This window comes from Rattus norvegicus, chromosome 16, assembly GCF_021556685.1.
Source record: "Rattus norvegicus strain SHRSP/BbbUtx chromosome 16, alternate assembly SHRSP_T2T, whole genome shotgun sequence".
Taxonomy (NCBI): Eukaryota; Metazoa; Chordata; class Mammalia; order Rodentia; family Muridae; genus Rattus; species Rattus norvegicus.
Window position 1 is genome coordinate 7,737,197 of NC_141549.1, and position 19,227 is coordinate 7,756,423.

At 45.7% G+C, this 19,227-nt stretch overlaps 1 protein-coding gene across 3 annotated transcripts in view; it reads right to left on the minus strand.

The window, feature by feature from the left end:
* Window positions 1–9,387: 9,387 nt before the first annotated feature.
* Window positions 9,388–19,227, minus strand: part of Chat (choline O-acetyltransferase) — a 59,576-nt gene continuing 49,736 nt past the window's right edge. For all 3 annotated transcript variants that reach the window (NM_001170593.1, XM_087587675.1, XM_087587674.1), the window contains 2 exon segments: window positions 9,388–11,018; window positions 13,269–13,406. In NM_001170593.1, coding sequence (NP_001164064.1) covers window positions 10,737–11,018; window positions 13,269–13,406 — 420 coding nt within the window. In that variant the 3' untranslated portion in view covers window positions 9,388–10,736.

The window sequence follows — 19,227 nt, forward strand, 5'->3', positions numbered from 1 at the left end:
CCTTCTCTCTCTCCCTCCCTCTCCCTCTCCTCCTCCTCCTCCTCCTGCTCCTCCTCCTCCTTCTTTACTGGGGTAGGTCACAAAGGTAAGGAGTAGATCTGAGAAGACTGGGAAGTGAGTGTGATTGGGGCTCATGATGTGAAATTCCCAAATATTATGTATTTTTATGTATTTAAAAAAATGTGTGCCACCATGCCTGGCACTACCTTGGATTTTGATACAGAATCTCGCACTGAACCCAGAGTTTACTGATTTGGCTAGACTGGTGTCTTAGAGTTTCACTGCTGTCAGGAGACACCGTGACCAAGGCAATTCTTATAAAGGAAAACATTTAACTGTGGCTGACTTATACAGGTTCAGTCCATTACCACCACAGCAGGAAGCATGGCAGAATGCAGGCAGACATGGTGCTGGAGAAGGAGTCAAGAGTTCCGCATCTGGTTCTGCAGGCAGCAGAAAGAGAATGCCACACTGGCCTGGCTTGGGCTTCTGCCATCCCAAAGCCCAGACCCCAGTGACAACTTCCTCTAACAAGGCCACACCATCCAAGGCTACATGTCCTAATGCCACTCACTAAGAGTAATGGTTTGAATGTGCTTGACCCATAAGAAGCAGCACTATTACAAGGTGTAGCCTTCTCGGGGGAGGTGTGTCACTGTGTAAGCTGGCTTTGAGGGCTTCTAGTGTTCAAGCTGCATCCAGTATGGAAGAGACAGTTGTCTCCTGACTGCTCTCGGATCAAGATGCTCAGCTCCTTCTCTAGCACCGTGGCTGCCTGGAAGCCGCCATGCTTCCTGCCATGATGATAGTGGACTGAACCCCTGAACCTGTAAGCCAGCCCCACTTAAATGTTGTCCTTAGAAGAGTTGCCTTGGTCATGGTGTCTCTTCCCAGCAATAAAACCCAACATAACCCCTTAAACACTCAAATATCTGAGACTACTATTCAAATCACCACAATTAGCTTGTTGGGTAATTCCATAGAAATCTTTTGTCTCTGCCACCTCTGGTATTGAGGTTACAGATGTGAACATCCACTTTCAGCTTTTACATGGGTGCTGAGACGCAAGTTCAGGTCCTCCTGCTAACTCAACAGGCACTCTGCCCACCGAGCCATCTTGCCAGCCCCTAAGCCGTGTCTTTTCAATGGTCATTTTATAAGATAAATTTAGTTTTATATATTGATTGTATATAAGCTACCTTGGTCTTATTTGTTATTTTTGAAACTTTTTGTTTATTTTGGGTTATCTGTGAAGACAAACACAGGGTGTGCAGTGACAATTGTATTTCCTCAATTGAATCTGTTTTTCTTCTTACTGCACATCACTGGCTAGGAATTCTATGGCAGAGATGACTGGAGGTGGTTATTATGTGTATTTTCTCTTTGTTCTGAACTTGAGATGCTATCTTCTGATCTTGGTTTTTCCCTCTTTGATTCTTCGCAAAGCTATAGCCTCACTTTAAATAGTTCTAATTCTAGGGAAGATTGGCCATTCATATTTAATCATCGTAACTCCCGTTTGTGGATAACAACTTGATTTGTCCCGTTACAGTTTAGGGAAGTAAATGGATACTCATACTACTGATGACACAATGTCATGCCATTTTGCATTTCTTTTTTTTTTTTAAAAAACAAAGTTGAATTTTCCACATGTTCTAAATGTTATTAGTAATTGGTGTAGAAATAAAAATCCAGATGTATAAGAAGTCAGTATGTCATAGATTTTGTCTGCATAACCAAATTTATTTATTTATTGTTTTTTTGAGACAGGGTTTCTTCATGTAGCTGTCCTGGAATTAGCTCTGTAGACCAGGCTGGCCTCAAACTCAGAGATCCACCTGCCTCTGCCTCCCAAGTGCTGGGATTAAAGGTGTGCACCACCACTGCCTGGTTTCATTCCTTATTTTAAAAACACAGGTTGCAGCCATGCTCAGCATTTGAGAGGTGGAGGCAGGAGGATCAGAAGATCAAGTTCATCCTTGACCTAGATAGTTGGTTCAAGGCCAGCCTTGACAATACGAGACCCTGTCACAAAAACAAAGCAACTGAAAATAGAAAAAAGAAATTAAAGAAGAAAGGAAGGGAACCCTGGCTCCAGCGGAGTTTTTTTGTAACGTTGCTTTTTTAAAATTTACTTTTTGCGTTGCAAAATGTAATGTGGCTGAGTAGTTCTTTTTTTCTAATCCAAACCAAGTACATGATGGGACACCTTAGTCAGGAAGCATAGCTTCCAAAGCTCTGGTCTCCTAGGTTACATGCCATGTCTGTTTTGAAATAACATTTTTCATGTTCCATTCTTGAACATTAATCCTTTTTAAAGTATGTCTTTTACAAGTGTTTTTCCGCAGACTGGGTTTGTCCTAAAAGTCTTAGGCCAACCCCTACCCTCTCAGGGAGGTTTCTTGATTCTATCATTTGGCCGATTTTTATTAAAAACCATTAAAAAATTAACAACAACAAAACTGCCCTCAGAAATGGTTTTGCTGTTGTTGTTGTTGTTGTCTGCCATTGGATGCTGTTTTTACATAGTTTGGATAAAAAGCGTCAACATAAATCTTTGGTAGTTCTGACAAGGTTCAAGGCTACTATGAAGCAGACCTAAGTCTTCATAAGCTGGGGGCTGTGCAATGGCTTCCATTTGTTCTGTCTTGGCATTTTAGCTCTCAGTAGTAACACAGCAAACCAACAGGCTGCACCCAGTTAGTCTCCTTTCTTTTGAGAGCACTGGGGTGATATAGCTCTGTTGATAAAATACTGGCTATGCAACCCTGAGGACGAGATTTCAGTCCTCAGCACCCACGTAAAAAACCTCCAGGCATGATGATGATGGTGGTGGTGGTGGTGGCGATGATGATGATGGTGGTGATGGTGGTGGTGATGGTGGTGGTGGTGATGGTGATGATGATGATGATGATGATGATGATGATGATGATGATGTGCACTTTAAGTTCTAGCATGGGGGAGACAGACAAAAGGAGCTGTCTAGAGTCTAGACTCTAGACTAAGATGTGTGTGTGTGTGTGTGTGTGTGTGTGTATAGTCCTAGTTACCCTAGAACTTGCTCTGTAAGACCAGGCTGGCCTTAGACTCAGAGATCTGCCTGCCTCTGTCTCCTGAGTGCTGGGACTAAAGGTGTGCACCACCTCATCTGGCTTGTGGAATTTGTTTTTGTGGACAAACATTTCAATCCAAGTTTTGGCCTACTGTAGAGATTTTTCACCATACCTATGATCTTCAGTCCCCTGGATAGGTCATTAAACAAACAAATGACAGGCAAAAAATTGTCAAAATCAACAAAAGCGTCAGCTTCCTCTGCCAAAGATGCTGCCTTCAGTTCTTCAGTCCAGGAATCTATGTCATGGGGACAACATCAATTTATCTTCCGTGATGGCTGGATTTATGTCAACTTGACACAAACTATAGTCATCTGAGAGGAGGGACCCTTGACTGAGAAAATGCCTCCTTAAGCCCAGGCTGTACACAAGCCCATTGTAGAGCATTTTCTTGATCAGTGATCAACAGGGAGGGCCTTGCCCATGGTGGGTGGTGCCATCCCTGAGCTGGCCTCTTGGGTTCTATAAGAAAGCAGAGTGAACAAGTCACGGTGAGCAAGCCAGTGAGCGGCACCGGTCCATGGCTTCAGCATCAGCTCCAGGATCCTGCCCTGGTTGAGTTCCTGTCCTGACTTCCTTCCATGATAAACAGTGATGTGGAAAGGTAAGCCAAATAAACCCTTTCCTCCCCAATTTGCTTTTCGGTCATGACGCTTTAGCAATAGAAACTCTGACTAAGACATCTTCTCATAAACTAATCACTGGGCACCCTATCGAAATGGAAAGAGGATTGAACAGGGCATTATATGCTGATATAAGGTATCTTTAAAACGATAACTAAAAATTCAGAACTGGTTACAGAAACTTTGAAAAAGACACCCCATTGAAGGTTCTCTTCAGCCACAGTAAAAAGAGACACACTAGGTGCTTCTTGCAAAAACAAACAAACAACCCAACAAGACAAAAGAAAATGAAACAAAACAAAACAAAGTCCCATGATTATTAGGGAGAATGTTCCCAAAAGAAAGAATTCTTTCTAACATATTTTCCTTCTCACTGCTCAGGTTTTTGTTTGTTTGTTTGTTTGTTTGTTTGTTTTTTTGAGAAGAAAAGGCTATACCCCAAGAGGAAACTAAACTATTTGGAACTAGTTTTACTTAACCACACTTGTGTATTTCATTAGTCTCTTCAACTAACCTGTTTTTTCTTTCTTTTTTCTACTGTTTTGTTCTCTGTTTTGCTGGCAACTGTTTTTCTCTTCTACTTCATTTGAGGTCACCTTTTGGTTCTTTCTTGCAACTGAAAACCTTTACGGCTGATGTCCATGGTCCGTGCTGCGGCTCAGTGCTATGGCAATGCCCAAGTTCGTGCTCTGCCTTCCCAAAGGTCACGTGACTTCACTGGTCACGGAGGCAGTACACGCCTCAGTCAGGCTGTCAGGCTGCCTTCATCTTTTCTAGAAGTTGCACCAAGACATCTGCTGAAGTTCTTTAATTCGTACCATTTCTTCAAATAAAGAATTTTGGTACCACCCCCACCATCCGCCCCACCAAAAAAGGCCGAGGGCTATGGCGGTGCCCATGTCTGTGCTGTCGCCGAGGGCTGTGTTGATGTTTGCCGTCCGTACTGTCACTGGAGAGCGTGTGGATGTCCGTGGTCAGTGGTGTTGCCGGAAACCATGTAGACATGCGCGGTGTGGGCTGCTGCTACTGACTGTAAGGGTCACGGATGCTTCTAACGCAGAGGGTGTCGATGCAGACTCACAGTTGAGAACGAGAGACATAGAAAGGTTCTGGGACAACCTCCTCTACTCTCGCCCCCAAAAGAATCAGTCTAGACAGGAGGCCATTGACGAGAACTCTCAGAGACTGGGATAAGGATGGCACAGTTTAGCTAGCTCTTCATAGGTGATGGCTTCTGCAGGGCTGGCAGTCGGGAGGGACTTAATTTTCTTTGGGGGTTTGACCGTGAAGTCAGTGTTTGGACAAAAGTACTACGCTTTCCTCTTTCTCTTTTCCTTCCTTCGTTCTGTCTGTCTTTTCTTCTTTTCTTCCTTCCCTCCCTCCCTCCCCCTCCCTCCCTTCCTTCCTTCCTTCTTCTCCTTCATTTTCCCCCCCTGGGAGAAGGTTACAAGGATGGGAGTGGATATGGGAGAACCGGGAGATGAGTGTGACCAGGGTACATCATGTAAAATTCCCAAATAACCGATAAAAGAATTGTGTTGAAAAAACACTTTACTTTTTACTGCGCTTCCCCCACCCCTTTGTTTTATTTCTGTTTTGTGTTTGTTTTTGTTTTTGTTTTTTGAGACACAAAGAGGTTTTTCTGTGTTAGCTCTGGCTGTCCCGGAACTGTAGACCAGGTTCGCCTTGAATTCACAGAGATCTGTCTGCCTTTGCCTCCCGAGTGCTAGGATTAAAGACGTGTGTCACCATGGTCTGATTTGGCTTTGTTTTTAAGATAGGGTCTCATTATGGTGCTCTGGCGGGCCTGAAATCATTATGTAGCCTAGGCTAGTCTTCAACCCCTTATCTTCCTACCTCAGACTCTCAAGTGCTGAGGCTTTTAGGGATAGGCTACCATGTCCAGGTTCCCCCTGTTTTTTTCAAAGTTATATGTACTTCACCAGTTCTTTTATCATATTGTTTTCTGATGTGCTTTGAGGCATTATTTGCCCATAAAAACTTTTACCATGACCCAAACGTTTTGCTATGAGGTACCTTTAAGTGAATTTAATTTACCCCTCCACAGTTTCATACTCATATCTGATGGACTTTGGTCATACCTCACATCGTCTGTTTATGTTTCCCCTTTCTGCCAAACCCCCTTTCTCCTCTCCTATAAACCCTTCTCCCCCATACATGTCTTTCTGCTGCTGATTTTTACTCACTGTATTTAACTACGGTTGCCTGAATGGGCACATATGGAAGATTACTTGCTTGGTTATTTACCAGTGGATATAGCATTGAGGAATATGGCTCCCCCAATCCCAGCAAACTTTAACACGGATCCCTCCCCATCTGGGATGGAATGTTGGTAGGTCCTATGCAGATCTTGCATACTTAGCTGCTGTGAGTCACTGGTGCCCTGGCTGGAGGCTTCTTCTCTGCTTGGCTAGTTTTCATTGCACCATGACTAGAAAATAGCATTTCAGAGCACCCCTTCCTACCCTCTGATCTTCCCACATCCTCTTCCACAGGGTTCCCTGAGCCTCAGAGGAAATGGCATTGTTGTCATGTTTACAGCCAAACACTCAACATTCCTTTATTCTCTGCATAAACTACAAACAGAAGTTTCTCTGGCCATTTTGGAGAGTGGCTCTAGTCTGTGGGTATAGACCTTAGGAAGCAGTTTGGTACCATATCTACTCATAGTAGGCTCCCATCTTAGAGTTTATGACCTCCGTAGTGATGGGTTTTGACCAGGTTTATAGTACCAGATGTGAATCCCTCTTGTGGAGAGGGACCCAGATCTAACAATAAAGTGATTGGACAGTCTCATGTCAGTGGTGCCCCAATTATGCCAATGAGCACACTTGCCTGGCAAATTGGTACCGGACAGTGCACAGGGTGCATTGCAGGAAGACTGTTAAAGATTTTTCTCTCCTAGCAGATTATACAGCACGTTCCAGCAATAGGAAAGCTAGCCAGCAGGGGGCGCACTTCCAGCTCCTTTTCTCCTTGACTTATCGGGCATCCGGAGACCAAATCACGTGGCATCTTCAGCAATAGGGACTTCTCATCGAGCTCTGGCTGGTAAGCAAGAGCAATAGTAGTAGCCCGTACCGTTTGGTGATATCATCATAAGCTATGCTACCCTTGTCACTGAGGTATTCTGGGAGCAGAACCTGGTATCTTTAGCATTCTTTAAGTATTTTAAAGTTTGTGTTAGTTTTATTTTTTGGGGGGGCGGGAGGGCGGGGTTGACCGATGAGGTTTAGAATTGTTTGTTAGATTCTGGAATATTCTCAGTCATTTCTCGTTGACGAGTGCTTCCCCACATCCTGTCCCATATGTCCCTGTGCTAGCTTTTGTCTTGTCAGCTCCACAGAAGGTAGAGCCTCTGGGAAGAAGAGGAAGCCTCTGTTGAGGAGCCGCCTCCTTCTGAATGGCCTTTGGGCAAGTTCATGGTTGATGACTGATGTAGGAGTGTCTATCCCACTGTGAGGGGTGTGACACCCCCACCCCCTGGGGAGCAAATGGTCCTGGATTGTATAAAAATGTAAACGGAGTGAGCCCTGAGAGCAAGCCAGTAAGCAGCATCCCTCCACGGCTCTGCCTCAGTTCCTGCCTCAAGGTTCCTGTCTTGAATTCCTGGCCTGACTTCTCTCCGTGGACTGTGAAGAGATACCCAAGCCAAAGCAACTCTTTGCTCTCTAAGATGTGTTTGGCCACAGTCTCTATCATAGCAACAGCAAGCAAACAAGGACGCTCCTCCTTCAACCCTCACACGCACGTCAGAGTTCCTTATCCTGTCTCCCTTCAACAGTGCCTTCAACAGTTTTAAACGCATCTGTTTATTAGTTTCTCTGAAGCACCTGTGGTCCTGACTCCATTGGCTTCTGTGGCTCTCCTGGAGAGCCCATCCTTTCCTGGCTTTGTATTTCTGACCGTGAGCTCATCTGCAATAGACGGTTCCCCACTGTGGGCGTTTGATGTGTCCGAGGTGGGAAGTGGTTTTGTATGTAGTTCTCTGGGTCTTATTGTATCAAGCCAGTTTGGCCTTTTAAGATGATTTGTGTAAATGCAGACTTCTCATCCTCACAGGGCAAAGCGGTGGTTCTGCTTTCTCATGCACTTTTTCCCCTTGCATCCACCTTGGGTAGATGGCAGGATTTCTTGCCCTTGTCTGGGGCACAGGTGAGTGTTTGTGTGTGTGTGTGTGTGTGTGTGTGTGTGTGTGTGTGTGTGTATGCATGGGTGGGTAGGGTGATGGTAAGAGGTTTTTTTCATTTTAATTTTAATTTTTAGCCTTTTCACAGACAGAGATGCCTCTGGGGCTTCAATTTGTGCTGGTTTGAGTGGTTTCTTCACTCTCTGTGGGCTCGCACAGCTTGTCAACCCCATGGGACTGTGTGCTGGACAGGACAGCGGATATTGCGCTGCTGGGAATAAATGCCAACTTCCCTCAGCCTACAACCACCTGCGTAAGGAGTCTCCACTGAAGAATTATCTAGCTCAGGTAAGCCTGTCAGCACATCCTCAGAACTGTCTTATCTTTATTAGTGGGGAGAGACTCTCTGCTGTGAGTCGTGCCATTTTCTGGGCTGCACTCTGACCTGTGTAGGACACAGAGCGAGGACAGGGAGCTAAGCATCAGCAGTGGACGAAGAAGAGGCAGGGATCCAGGGGTTTCTCCTCTCTCTGCTCCTGGCTATGGTTGTGGTACCCGCTGCTCCGTGCCTCCTCGGCAATCCTGCACTGCAGCCTGGAGCTGTCAGCCGAAGAGACCCTTTCCCCATCTGTGCGGCTCAGGGTGTTGCAACACAGGCATGAAGCTAGAACAGATAAGTCATGTATGATGAACTTGTAGTTCCTGTCCACTGCTCATGGTGGTCATCCTTCTTTCTAGAATTTGAGATCAAAGCTCCTCTCCTCTCCCTCCTCTCCTCTCCCTCCTCTCTTCTTTTCTCTTTCCTCCTCCTCCTCTTCCTCCTCCTCCTCCTCCTCCTCCTCCATTTAGAAGAATCTACACTCTGCACCACCAACTGCTCACTTATGGAGTGGGTCTTGCAGCCTGGACCAGTGTGAGCTTGCCTTGGTGAGCTTGCAACAAGAATGCTAGATCTCGACAGTTTTCCCCTCTATTTTCAAACAATGGCCATCTCGTGTCATCTTGTCCCAAACCCCAGAAATAAGCAGTGTTGGCCTCAATATTCCCATGTTCCAAGTAAGGACACCCAGAAATGCGATAAGACACACAAGTCTGGAGCTCCTTTGGGCTTCCTAGTGAGGTATCTTCACTTTATGCCGTCCACAGACATGTTTAGATAGGCTTACAGAGAGCACTCTTTTCTGCACTGAATTCCTGTCAGTCAATCACAAATGCCACATGAAACCCATACCTCTCCTCAATCATGATGTGGCCACATGCACTAGCAGAGACTTGATTCCCTCCCTCTTCTTTTATGGCCCAGTGTCATTTATTTTAACTCTGCCCTTAGATGAACAGTTTCTTTATGCTGCCCAGACTGGCTTCAAACTCCTGGCTTTGTGCAGTGTTCCCGCCACACCCTCAGACACTGTTGCTGGCAGAGTCCACACAGGCCAATGAACTGTTGGTTTGGATCACAGGATTTATATCATCTGTCAGTGGGAACGATGACAACATTGTCTTTCTTGGCATTGCATTTTATTGAATACAGACTTACAGGTCCTTAAATATCTTGAATGGAATGCTTTCAATATTCTGCTCTTTATTCATACATGGATTTCTTTAAAGCACAGAACTATAAATTAAGATGTACATATTGCCATAAATCTAGAACTATATTATAAAAATAGAACCCAAACATCAACTTCATAAATAATTTGGCAATTTAGCAGTATGACAAGGTGGCCATACTTACAATGGGTCACCGCTTCAAACAACTGTGTCATTTTCCATCTCTGAGAGACACGTAGGAGTGGAATAGCCTCCTTTCCCAAGGTCCCCACAGAGCAGCCTGTGGCCGTGGCTCAGTGTTGCCTTTGCATAAATATAAGTACACTCCTTTGTTCTTGGAGGGGGAAGGCCAGCTTCCAGTCTCTTCCTAAGGGAGGAGGTGTTCCCTCCAGCCAAGGCTCTGCCAGGTATGGGTCTTACACCCTCACAGTGCATGGTTTGATACATCCAATAAATACAGTGAGTTTCTTTTCTGATGGAGAAGAGCAACCAAGGCTTGGTTCTCTCAGATCAGTAGTTTAGGAGGGAATCACTCAAGCAACGCCTTTGGACAGTGTCTTCCCAAAGGGGGCCCCACTCCTTGTCAGCCATGTGGCCCCTTCACCCACAACCCAGCTTTAGTTCTCGCAGTCTTGCCAGAGACAGCTCCATTATCCATCAAATGAAGATAATTGCTGGTCTTCCTTCCTTCCTTCCTTCCTTCCTTCCTTCCTTCCTTCCTTCTCCCTCCTCCCTCTCTCTCTCTCTCTCTCTCTCTCTCTCTCTCTCTCTCTCTCTCTCTCTCTCTCTCTGAATAGCTGGATGAGATTATCGGAACTCCAGGAAGTCTGTGCTATGGAAGATAAAGGAAGAAATGTCTTTGCGGGTGCCGGCCACTGTATTCTAAACCCACTCAGGCTATCTGTGTGCACGTGAGTGTGTGGAGGGACAGCCACAGATAGTGATCCAGAGCTAGCCTCTGCCTTCATGACCTATTTGGGCCCATAACATGTGGTGAGATGACTGTTCTTCCACTGGGCAGAGCTACCATGTGTGCCACTGGGTGTTGCTGGGAAAAGGGTAAAGGTTACGTTTCTGAAGACCTCATCGGGAATTCCCAGCTCACCCAGGTTGCTTCCAAACCAGGCTGGGTCTCATTTCCAGTTGTAAAGGACAGAGGCCACCTTGATAAATATAATGAGGGGCTCTCTCTTAACATGCCAGCTTCGTGTGAGCCCCCAAGGTTAGGGGGAGCAGCAGCAAGCTGGGGTGGGGATGGGAACAGAGCTTAGTAGGGTCTGACTTCTGTAGGAGGCTGGGCTAGTGGCTGGAGTCAAGATTGCTTGGCTTGGTTGGGCCCCTAGCTTTTTCCTTGGGTGCTGGTGGCTTGCTGTCAGCAGGCTGCCTTGAACTGCAGAGGTCTCTCATGTCAACAAGGCTCGCTCCCACAGCTTCCGCAAACTCCACAGACGAGGTCTCTTTGCAGCTGTGAAAACTGGAGATGCAGAAGGTGATGGCCTCGGGCTGGGGGTTGTAGCAGGCTCCATAGCCATTGGGGACCACGGGTCCATAACAGCAGAACATCTCCATGGTTGTGGGCACCTGGAGAAGAGCATGGGTTGGAAACAACCTATTCTGTGGCATTTGACCTTGGAACCTGCTAGAGCATGGTGGGTGCCTTTCCTGTATCTTGAGACCACCATCATATTTGCTTCCTGTTCAAGTCCCCTCGTCGTGGACTTGATTGACCAGACTGAATCGTGTTGGTGTGAATGATTGGACATGGCTATTGAGATAAAGATGCACTCAAGGTGCAAGGTGTGGGGGGAGAGACACCCCAAGCCACCCCCACTCCCCAGTGTATACTTGGCCCTTCCTGCGGAACCGAAAGCTCCCACAGTGACTTCTGCTTCGGCCTGAGTCACAGTTTTCCTTCATCTAGGGGCCATTTGAGGCACTGTGGCAATCAGGCTAATTTACTAAATGGCACCCTGGTGGCACCCAACCATTAGATGGCTTCCCACGGGGAGTAATTTATGAACTGGAGGAAATCTGGCCTTCTCCTCTGTTGATTTCCCCCAGATCCTTAATTACTGTCAGTACTGCCTGGCTGGTCTGATTTCCTCCCCAAGGCCCACCCACCCATGCACAGTTACTCAGCACCGGCACTTCCGATCCTGCTGTCACCTGGAATTTTAGGTAATCGGCTAAGACGCTCTGAATGTAGAGGGCTAAGGCTTTGCGGTCTGCATGGCAAACCAAGAAAGTGTGTCTCTGAAAGCATCCAAGCCATAAATGTTACTGTTTGATGGGAAAGATACCAATAAAGAGCTCATGCCCCGGATTCATTTTATTAGGTGAATTTAGGGATCAGTAAGGGTTGTTGAGCCAGTGTAGTGTGGGGCAGGGTCTGTTTTAAATCCACAGGTTTCTGCTGCTGTGCTCTTAGGCCTTCCGAAACGGCACTGGCCATTTTAATGGGGCAGAACAAGCCATTAGTCTTGCTAATAGAGTCACTGCATTGTCAGATAAATTTGCCGTGCAATGGCCGGAGGCCATGAAGCCATTCCAGAGCACTCTATGCCCATGGATGGTTTCCCGAAGAATTTATGTTGTGGTATTCTGGTCTCGCTTATTCATGTCTGCAAGCCCACTGCTGTAATGACAAAATTAAATTACTGAGTGGGCTTTTATCCTCAGACACAGCTTGGTCAGCCTCCTTCACCTCCCATGTCCAGCGGTTTGCAGATGTGGTAGCTTCCAGGAGACTGGTGTGGTTACACGTCTCCCCTCCCCTGCAGCACTCTGCTAATGAATGTCATTCTGTCTGTGTGGCTGTGGTCCTTTGATACAATGGTATGTCACAACATCAGGTGGGGAATATTGGGCTGATAAGTGGTTTTCTGCCATTGGTGCCCTGGCCATTCAATACCATAATCCCTATGACCTAATTGAGGGACCTCCAACCAGGCCTGCTAGGCTTCAGATCCTAGGGTTCTCTGCAGTGGGATACCCGCTCATACGCAGTGGATGGCAAGGCAGTACTGCATGATGGTTAGAACCCTCAGATGGATGCGTTCCCAGGCTGTCTACCTTGGCTAAGGGAGCCTGTGGTCATTCCTACTTAGAGGATGGGAGACTATCAATGACCTGAACATTTAGATCAGTCTACCGAAGGTGACAAACTCAAGAGGCAGAGCCTGGGGCCGGGGAAATGGCTCAGTGATTGAAAGAGCTTGCTGCTCTTCCAGAGGACCCAAGTTCAACTCCCAGCACGGAGGTCAGGCGGCTAGCTCACAACTGCCTGTCACTCTAGCTTCAGAGGATCCAACACTCTTTTATGGTCTCTGGGGGCACCAGAAAACACACCACACACACTGACATTGGCACACAGACAAATGCATACGCACACAAAAATACAGATAAAGCTTGTTAAAAGAAAAAAAAAAAAGAAGGGCTGAAGAGATGGCTCAGTGGCGAAGGGCACTGGCTACTCTTCCAGAGGTCCTGAGTTCAAGTCCCAGCACCTGCATGGCAGCTCACCATTGCATGCAACTTCAGTTTCAGGGGAGCTGATGCCCTCACACAGATGCACATGCCAACTAGGTTGATCAGTCTGTTACCCATTGCATGCAGATACTTGAGTGTATACTGTATCCTGTATGTATAATTATTTTGCATAAATAATACACATTAAATACTTGCAAACATATGCCTACATGTGCGTGCATGTGTGTGTGTTCGTGTGTATGTGTGTGTGTGAAAACAAGCAGAGACAAAGCCTGGTTCTAAGTCACTAATGTCCTTGTGATGGGGCCTCCTGGGCCCTGGCCACACATGCAGAGGCTGTACCTGGCTGGTGGAGAGGACAAACCGGTTGCTCATCAGGTATGTTTCATCCATGAACATCTCAGGTGGCTCTTTGCACAGGTCTCGGGCCAGCTCCCTCAGTGCCAGAAGATGGTTGTCAATGGCCATGCCGGTTATGGCCTGGGAGTCAGGAACACAGAGGCAATGAGACCTGCTTTTCCTCTGTACCTCCCCTCCCCTTCTTGTCTCCTCCTCAAGACCAGTGTGACTCTAGTCACTCCTTGCTTAAACTGCTCTTAATAGATGACCTGTGTGAGCATCTTCTCTGGAGCTCCTGGACTCTAGCACTCTGTGTCTGTGTGTGTGTCTGTGTCTGTGTCTGTGTGTGTGTCTGTGTGTGTGTCTGTGTGTCTGTGTGTGTGTCTGTGTGTGTGTCTGTGTGTGTCTGTATCTGTGTGTGTGTCTGTGTGTGTGTGTGTGTGTGTTTGTGTCTGTGTGTGTGTCTGTGTGTGTGTCTGTGTCTGTGTGTGTGTCTGTGTCTGTGTGTCTGTGTTTCTATGTGTCTGTCTGTCTCTGTCACTGTTTCTTAATCTCTTAATCACCAAGACAGTTAAACTTTTCAGTGGATGAGGGAGAAGAGGAAAAACTCCAGGAGGAGTCTGTGGAGAGGACTCTGGGACTGGAAGTAAAATCAGGGCATTTTTCTAAGGTTCTCCCCCTAGAGGCTGGGTGGATAGGGTCTGTACTCTTTTGTTTGGTTTTTCTTTGCAATTACCTGTTTTTATGGAGCAATTGAGGAAGCTGGAGACTGGGGGGATGGGGGTGTGTGGGGGAGGTGAGGGAGTGGAGGAGTGGGGGATGGGGGGTTAAGGGGGAGTAGGCACTGCTCCTAGCCTACAGAATGAACCTTATTACCATCAGAGTAATTAAGACTTCGGGGGTCTGTTATGTATGGTGGCCATTTAGCTATTACAGCCACTCCTAGGAGGAAATCCCCCTTTCCCAGTGAACTTCGCTTGGGTTTACAAGGCACGTATTAGCATCTGACAGCCATTCTCCTTCAGCGGAGAATAAATGCATAAAGATGATGTCAACGCTTCTCCCCGATGGCATCTAATTATAGTCTGAATAGACAAGTTATGAAACTTGAGCTAACTTTATTCTTAATTAATTTATGTAAGGTGGTGCTAGAGATGGAGCAGAGGGCCCTACACATGCTAAGTGCATGCTCTACCATAGTTTGCCTCTTATTTGCCTTGCTGGGACAGAGAGGAGGTATTAGGAGCCCTCTCCGGTGGTGGACATGCTTCATTTCTCTGCTGACCTCTATTTATCCTTTGGTGAAGGCTCACAGAGGAAGATATTCTGTAAGCAACCTGCCCCCCAGCCCAGCTCTTAACAGTCAAATATAACCAGAGGAAGTCAAATGAACAATTGTCTACAGTGGTGAGTAGCCCTCGACAATGTACAGAGTACAAGGACCAGGGAGCTTTGAGGGGCCTGGACAAGCATGCCTTCCCACCGGGGGTTCCTCTCCCTACAATCTCTGTCAAATACGTTCTTGCACCTTGGGAGGCTGCCTTGTTCCCCATCTCTTTCCCCTGTTCTCGTGGCTAACTGGGTACTAGTCCCAGGTACCAGCTGCCTTCCCATCTCTCCTCTCTACTGCCCACTCCTGATTCAGTTGCTTTTGTCAAGGTACCATGAGTAACACAGAAGATCCCATGGTGATGCTTCAGAGGATGCTTCTCCAGAGAAGAAAGTTTGTAACTTTGAATTTGTTACCAAAGCACAGTGTTGGGTATCCCAGTGCTTATAGTTTAAAACCCAAAGAAGCCAATGGCTGATGTCACCTTGAGAACACCGCTTCCCACTCTACAGGGGCGAGGCCTTGAAACTTCTCCCTTTGACATTGTGTTCATTGCTCTGAATCCATGCTTAAGAGTGCTGCGACTGCATCTTCCAGGCTTACTTACAAACTTCCTGATATAAGAAATCAAGCATCTGCTTCTGCTTCCTTTACCTGCTTCTGTCTTTCAGTCTTCCCAGGAGAGTCCTATTTCAACTCCTTCTTGCTTGAACAACATACAGTGCTTATTGAATGTCATGTAGACACCCACAGCTGGGTCTTCAGGGTATTATGATTAGATTTCTCTCCTTCCCTTCATCCCTCTATTTCTCCACCCATCCTTCCTTTCTTTCTTTCCTACTGAGGATGAAACTCAGGACTTACAATATGCTAGCCAAGTGATATCAACTTAGCTATGTTCCCAGACATAGATTTTCTTTCTCATTAAACTTGTTGTTCTCCCTTGAATTGACAATCATGAAGTTGTGTTTGTCTATGTCTCTACCTCTAATTAGTTCTTAAATGCGGCCTTCATTTTAGTCTCCTCTCACTCAGTCCTCCCTTATGTACTAATTGCTCTCTAAATCTACTGAGTAGTTATTGACTTACAATCTCTGTTCAGTGTCATCCTTTTTCTACTTCTTTTTTTGTTTGTGTGTTGAATCTTCTATGTTATTTGTTTGTTTATTTTAGCTTTCATTTTCATACTTTGGAGACATGGAGCCTTTGTCAATTTTTATAAGAAAGACTATTCAGTTAGTAAAAAATGTAAATCTCTTCTGTTTAAAATGTCTTTATTCTGTCTTTAAATCTGCTGATAGTTTAGCTAGGTATGAAAGGGGTGTTGGAGATCATTTTCCCTTAGAATCTGAAGGCATTGCTCGCAATCAAACACCTTCTGCTTATGCTATCTAAAGATCAATTATATTTTTATGAACTTTGTCTTTCTTTTTCCTCTGAGAAACTTAGGATTTCTCTATGTCTATAGGATCATGAAATTTCCTTGGTATGACTATTTTCTATTATGTGAGATGGTGAATTCCCTCAATATAGAAGGATTTTCTGTGGTTCTGAAGTTTGTTTTGTTTTGTTCTGGGGATAGTACTTAGGGATCTATGCCTGCTAGACAAGTTCTCTATCATTGAACTATCCATAGCTTTTGATATTTTTCTTGAAGTATTTGGTTGTCTATTCTCCAATTTCTCTTTCTGAAAAACTATTATTTGGGGTACTGCTCACCTGAACTAAGCCATCCTATCTTTCTTTATAGTTCATCTCTGGTTGGTGTTTAAAGTAGATTACCTCATATTATCTTTCAATACTTCCATTGACATTTTGTACTATACTGCACCCTAGAGCTATCTTTATCTCTTGATACTATTTTTAGAATTTTTTTTCTTATTTAGAGAACAAAATTTTTTGAAAAATTGTGGGGCAGTGAAACATACCAGGAAACTTGGTAAGGTTGAGTGAGTTCAGAGGCCCTGGCACCCAGGGACCTACCTAAGACACTAGGCATCTCCCTGCTCCCTGCCAGATTCCTGGCCCAGAATATGTGGCCACACTTCCCACATGAGAATAGAGTTCTCCATGCTAATGAGGTATCTAACAGCCCTGAGGGTTAAGCCAATAAGATTCCCTCCCCAGACATTCCTTCCTGTAAAAGGTATTTAATCTTGGGACCACCCTGAGGAGGTGGTATGCACCCACTTTTCACAACGAACAGTGAATGAACGGTATGGATAAGCATGGACTCTTTTTCATCAAGAAATGCCTTGGGGAATGTGGCAGAAGCCTTCATCTACATAGCCTGCACTATCTAAGTCTCCCACAGAAAGCCTCTCCATACTCCCAGAAAATTGCAACTAAGCCAAGGACAATCTCTGATGAGCTAAACTGGAGTTCCCCATGCCCCTGGCCCTGGACTTCTAAGCCTGCAGACCCAACTCTGTTCCCAACTCCCCACAAATCAGTGGAGTCTGGATGTCCAGGAGTTTTTGAATTCCTGACCCCAGGCTCCTCATCATAGGCCCGTGCACCACCAACCCTCCCTTCCGACTTCTCTGAGCAGTCTCCTGGATACCCATCCAGGAGTCAGGGAACTTCAGTCCCCCCTCAAGCCTTGTATTGGTGCTTCCCTCAAACCCAACACCCTACAGTGGGCGGGCGTAGGGTAAATACAGTCTAGCTTCTCTGCATTTCGTCTGCCCAGCAGCATTCCCACACCCTTGCTGTGGGGTGAACTCGGAACAACAACAACAACAAAAAATTCATATCTCAAAAGTTACTAGTTAATAACATTTACTAAGAGGCTCTGCTTTTAATTCGTAATCAAGTCATTGGAAAGTGAAGGCCCCTATGTGAGAGAACACATGGCTTCCAGCCATCCTGCCTTCTACCTTGGCCACATGAGCATCACACATCCTTCCTCTCGAGGATTCAATAGCAGGAACTAAGCAGATATCAAGCAGAGAGAGACCTCACTGGCTGATCCTTTCATCCTCGACTCCAAGACTCCCCAAATTGTGGGAAATCTTAGTTCTTTATAAATTATGCACTACACTAGATTCTGTTACAGCAGGCTAAACAGACAAAACCGTCAGCCAACCCTCTTTTTCTCTGGTGCCTGAGCTGCCCTGAGGTACTGCACCTCAGCCCCCTGGGTTGTCCAACGTCTTTGTGCCCTAAGCCGGCTGCCAGCTGCTCTTCTTTTCATCAACAAATGAGTTCCTGTCTCTCTGATTCTCTTCTCATAGGAATATGGCTTAAAACACCTCTGTTCTAGAGAATTTCAGAGAGGGGGACATTCAACTCTCGTGTTCAACATGTCATGTTGAATCGGAAGTCCACATGTTCCTCTTCATCCCTCTGCCCAGCCGCAGTTTTCTTCAGCATCATACAATGAGTGTCTGCTTGGCAAGCCACTCCCCTAATGCAGCTTGTTCTTCTGCCCCACACTGGAGTAACATTCAATCCAGTTTTTCTGCTCCTCAGTCCTTTGCAAACTGCACTCACCGAGCTCTTCCTATCAGATATATCATATTCACAAGACTCTTCCCTTTACAACACAATGCTCTCTCCTCGGGTTCCCTTCCCTTTCTTAATCCTTCACACTAAAGACTGCTTCCCCTGGGAAGTCCTCTCAGCTTCTCAAAACAGAGGAAGAAGCTTGCTCCTCCATGTTCTCTGTACCTTCCTAGGACTCTTCTTCATGTGGATTTGACATAACTTTGAAGCACCTCTACTCTGACTCCTTGTTAAATACCCGCTGATAGCTCTTAGGGATGTCAAAATATATTTCCTGTATATATAGCACTTAAGCTAGAGTGAAGCAGGGGGAAATTCATTGACAGCAGAGCAGGCACTTACTGGAGCTTGGATCTGAAATGTCTTCAAAGACTCATGCATTGAAGGCTTGGCACCATTGGGAAGTTGTGGAAATTTTAAGAGGTGGAGCCCAGTGAAAAGTTTTACTATAAAGGTATTTACTGCCCGTTAGATAGATCGTGGCATCCCAGATCCTCTTCCTCTTTCCCCCTTTTATTTCTTTGTCATAAAAAGGAATGATTTTGGTTGATTATGATCCCTAACACAAAGTGCTGATGATGCTGCCTTTCTATTAGCCTGAATGCCCTGGAAGCCACTAACCGTAGCCCCTGAAACTGTGAGCCAAAATAGGCTTTTCCCTCTCTGTGCTGATTGGCTGATTGTCTCCTTTATTTGCATCCCTGTGGTGATTGGCTGATTGGCTCCATTATTTCCTTCTCTGTGCTGATTGGCTGATTGTCTGTTATTTGCTTCCCTGTGCTGATTGGCTGATTGGCTCCGTTGTTTGCTAGAGTAGTAGAAAAGCTGACTAAGAACTTTTTGAGACAAAGTCTCACGCAGATCCCACATTCACCTTGAACTTGTGATCCTCCTGCCTTGGGCTCCTGAGTACTTGGAGTATAGACCTAAGCTATCATGCCCGGCTAATACAGTGTTTAAACAGAACAAACATGGCTGTCGAGATAAATCAGGGACCGAGTTAGAGGAAAAGTATTCACCGATGAATTCTAAAACCCAGAAATATGTTGGATTTGCTTTCAAGTACACACAGAATGACCTGCTCAATCTTTCTCATCGATTTTTGTCATCTTTCTGCTTGTATTT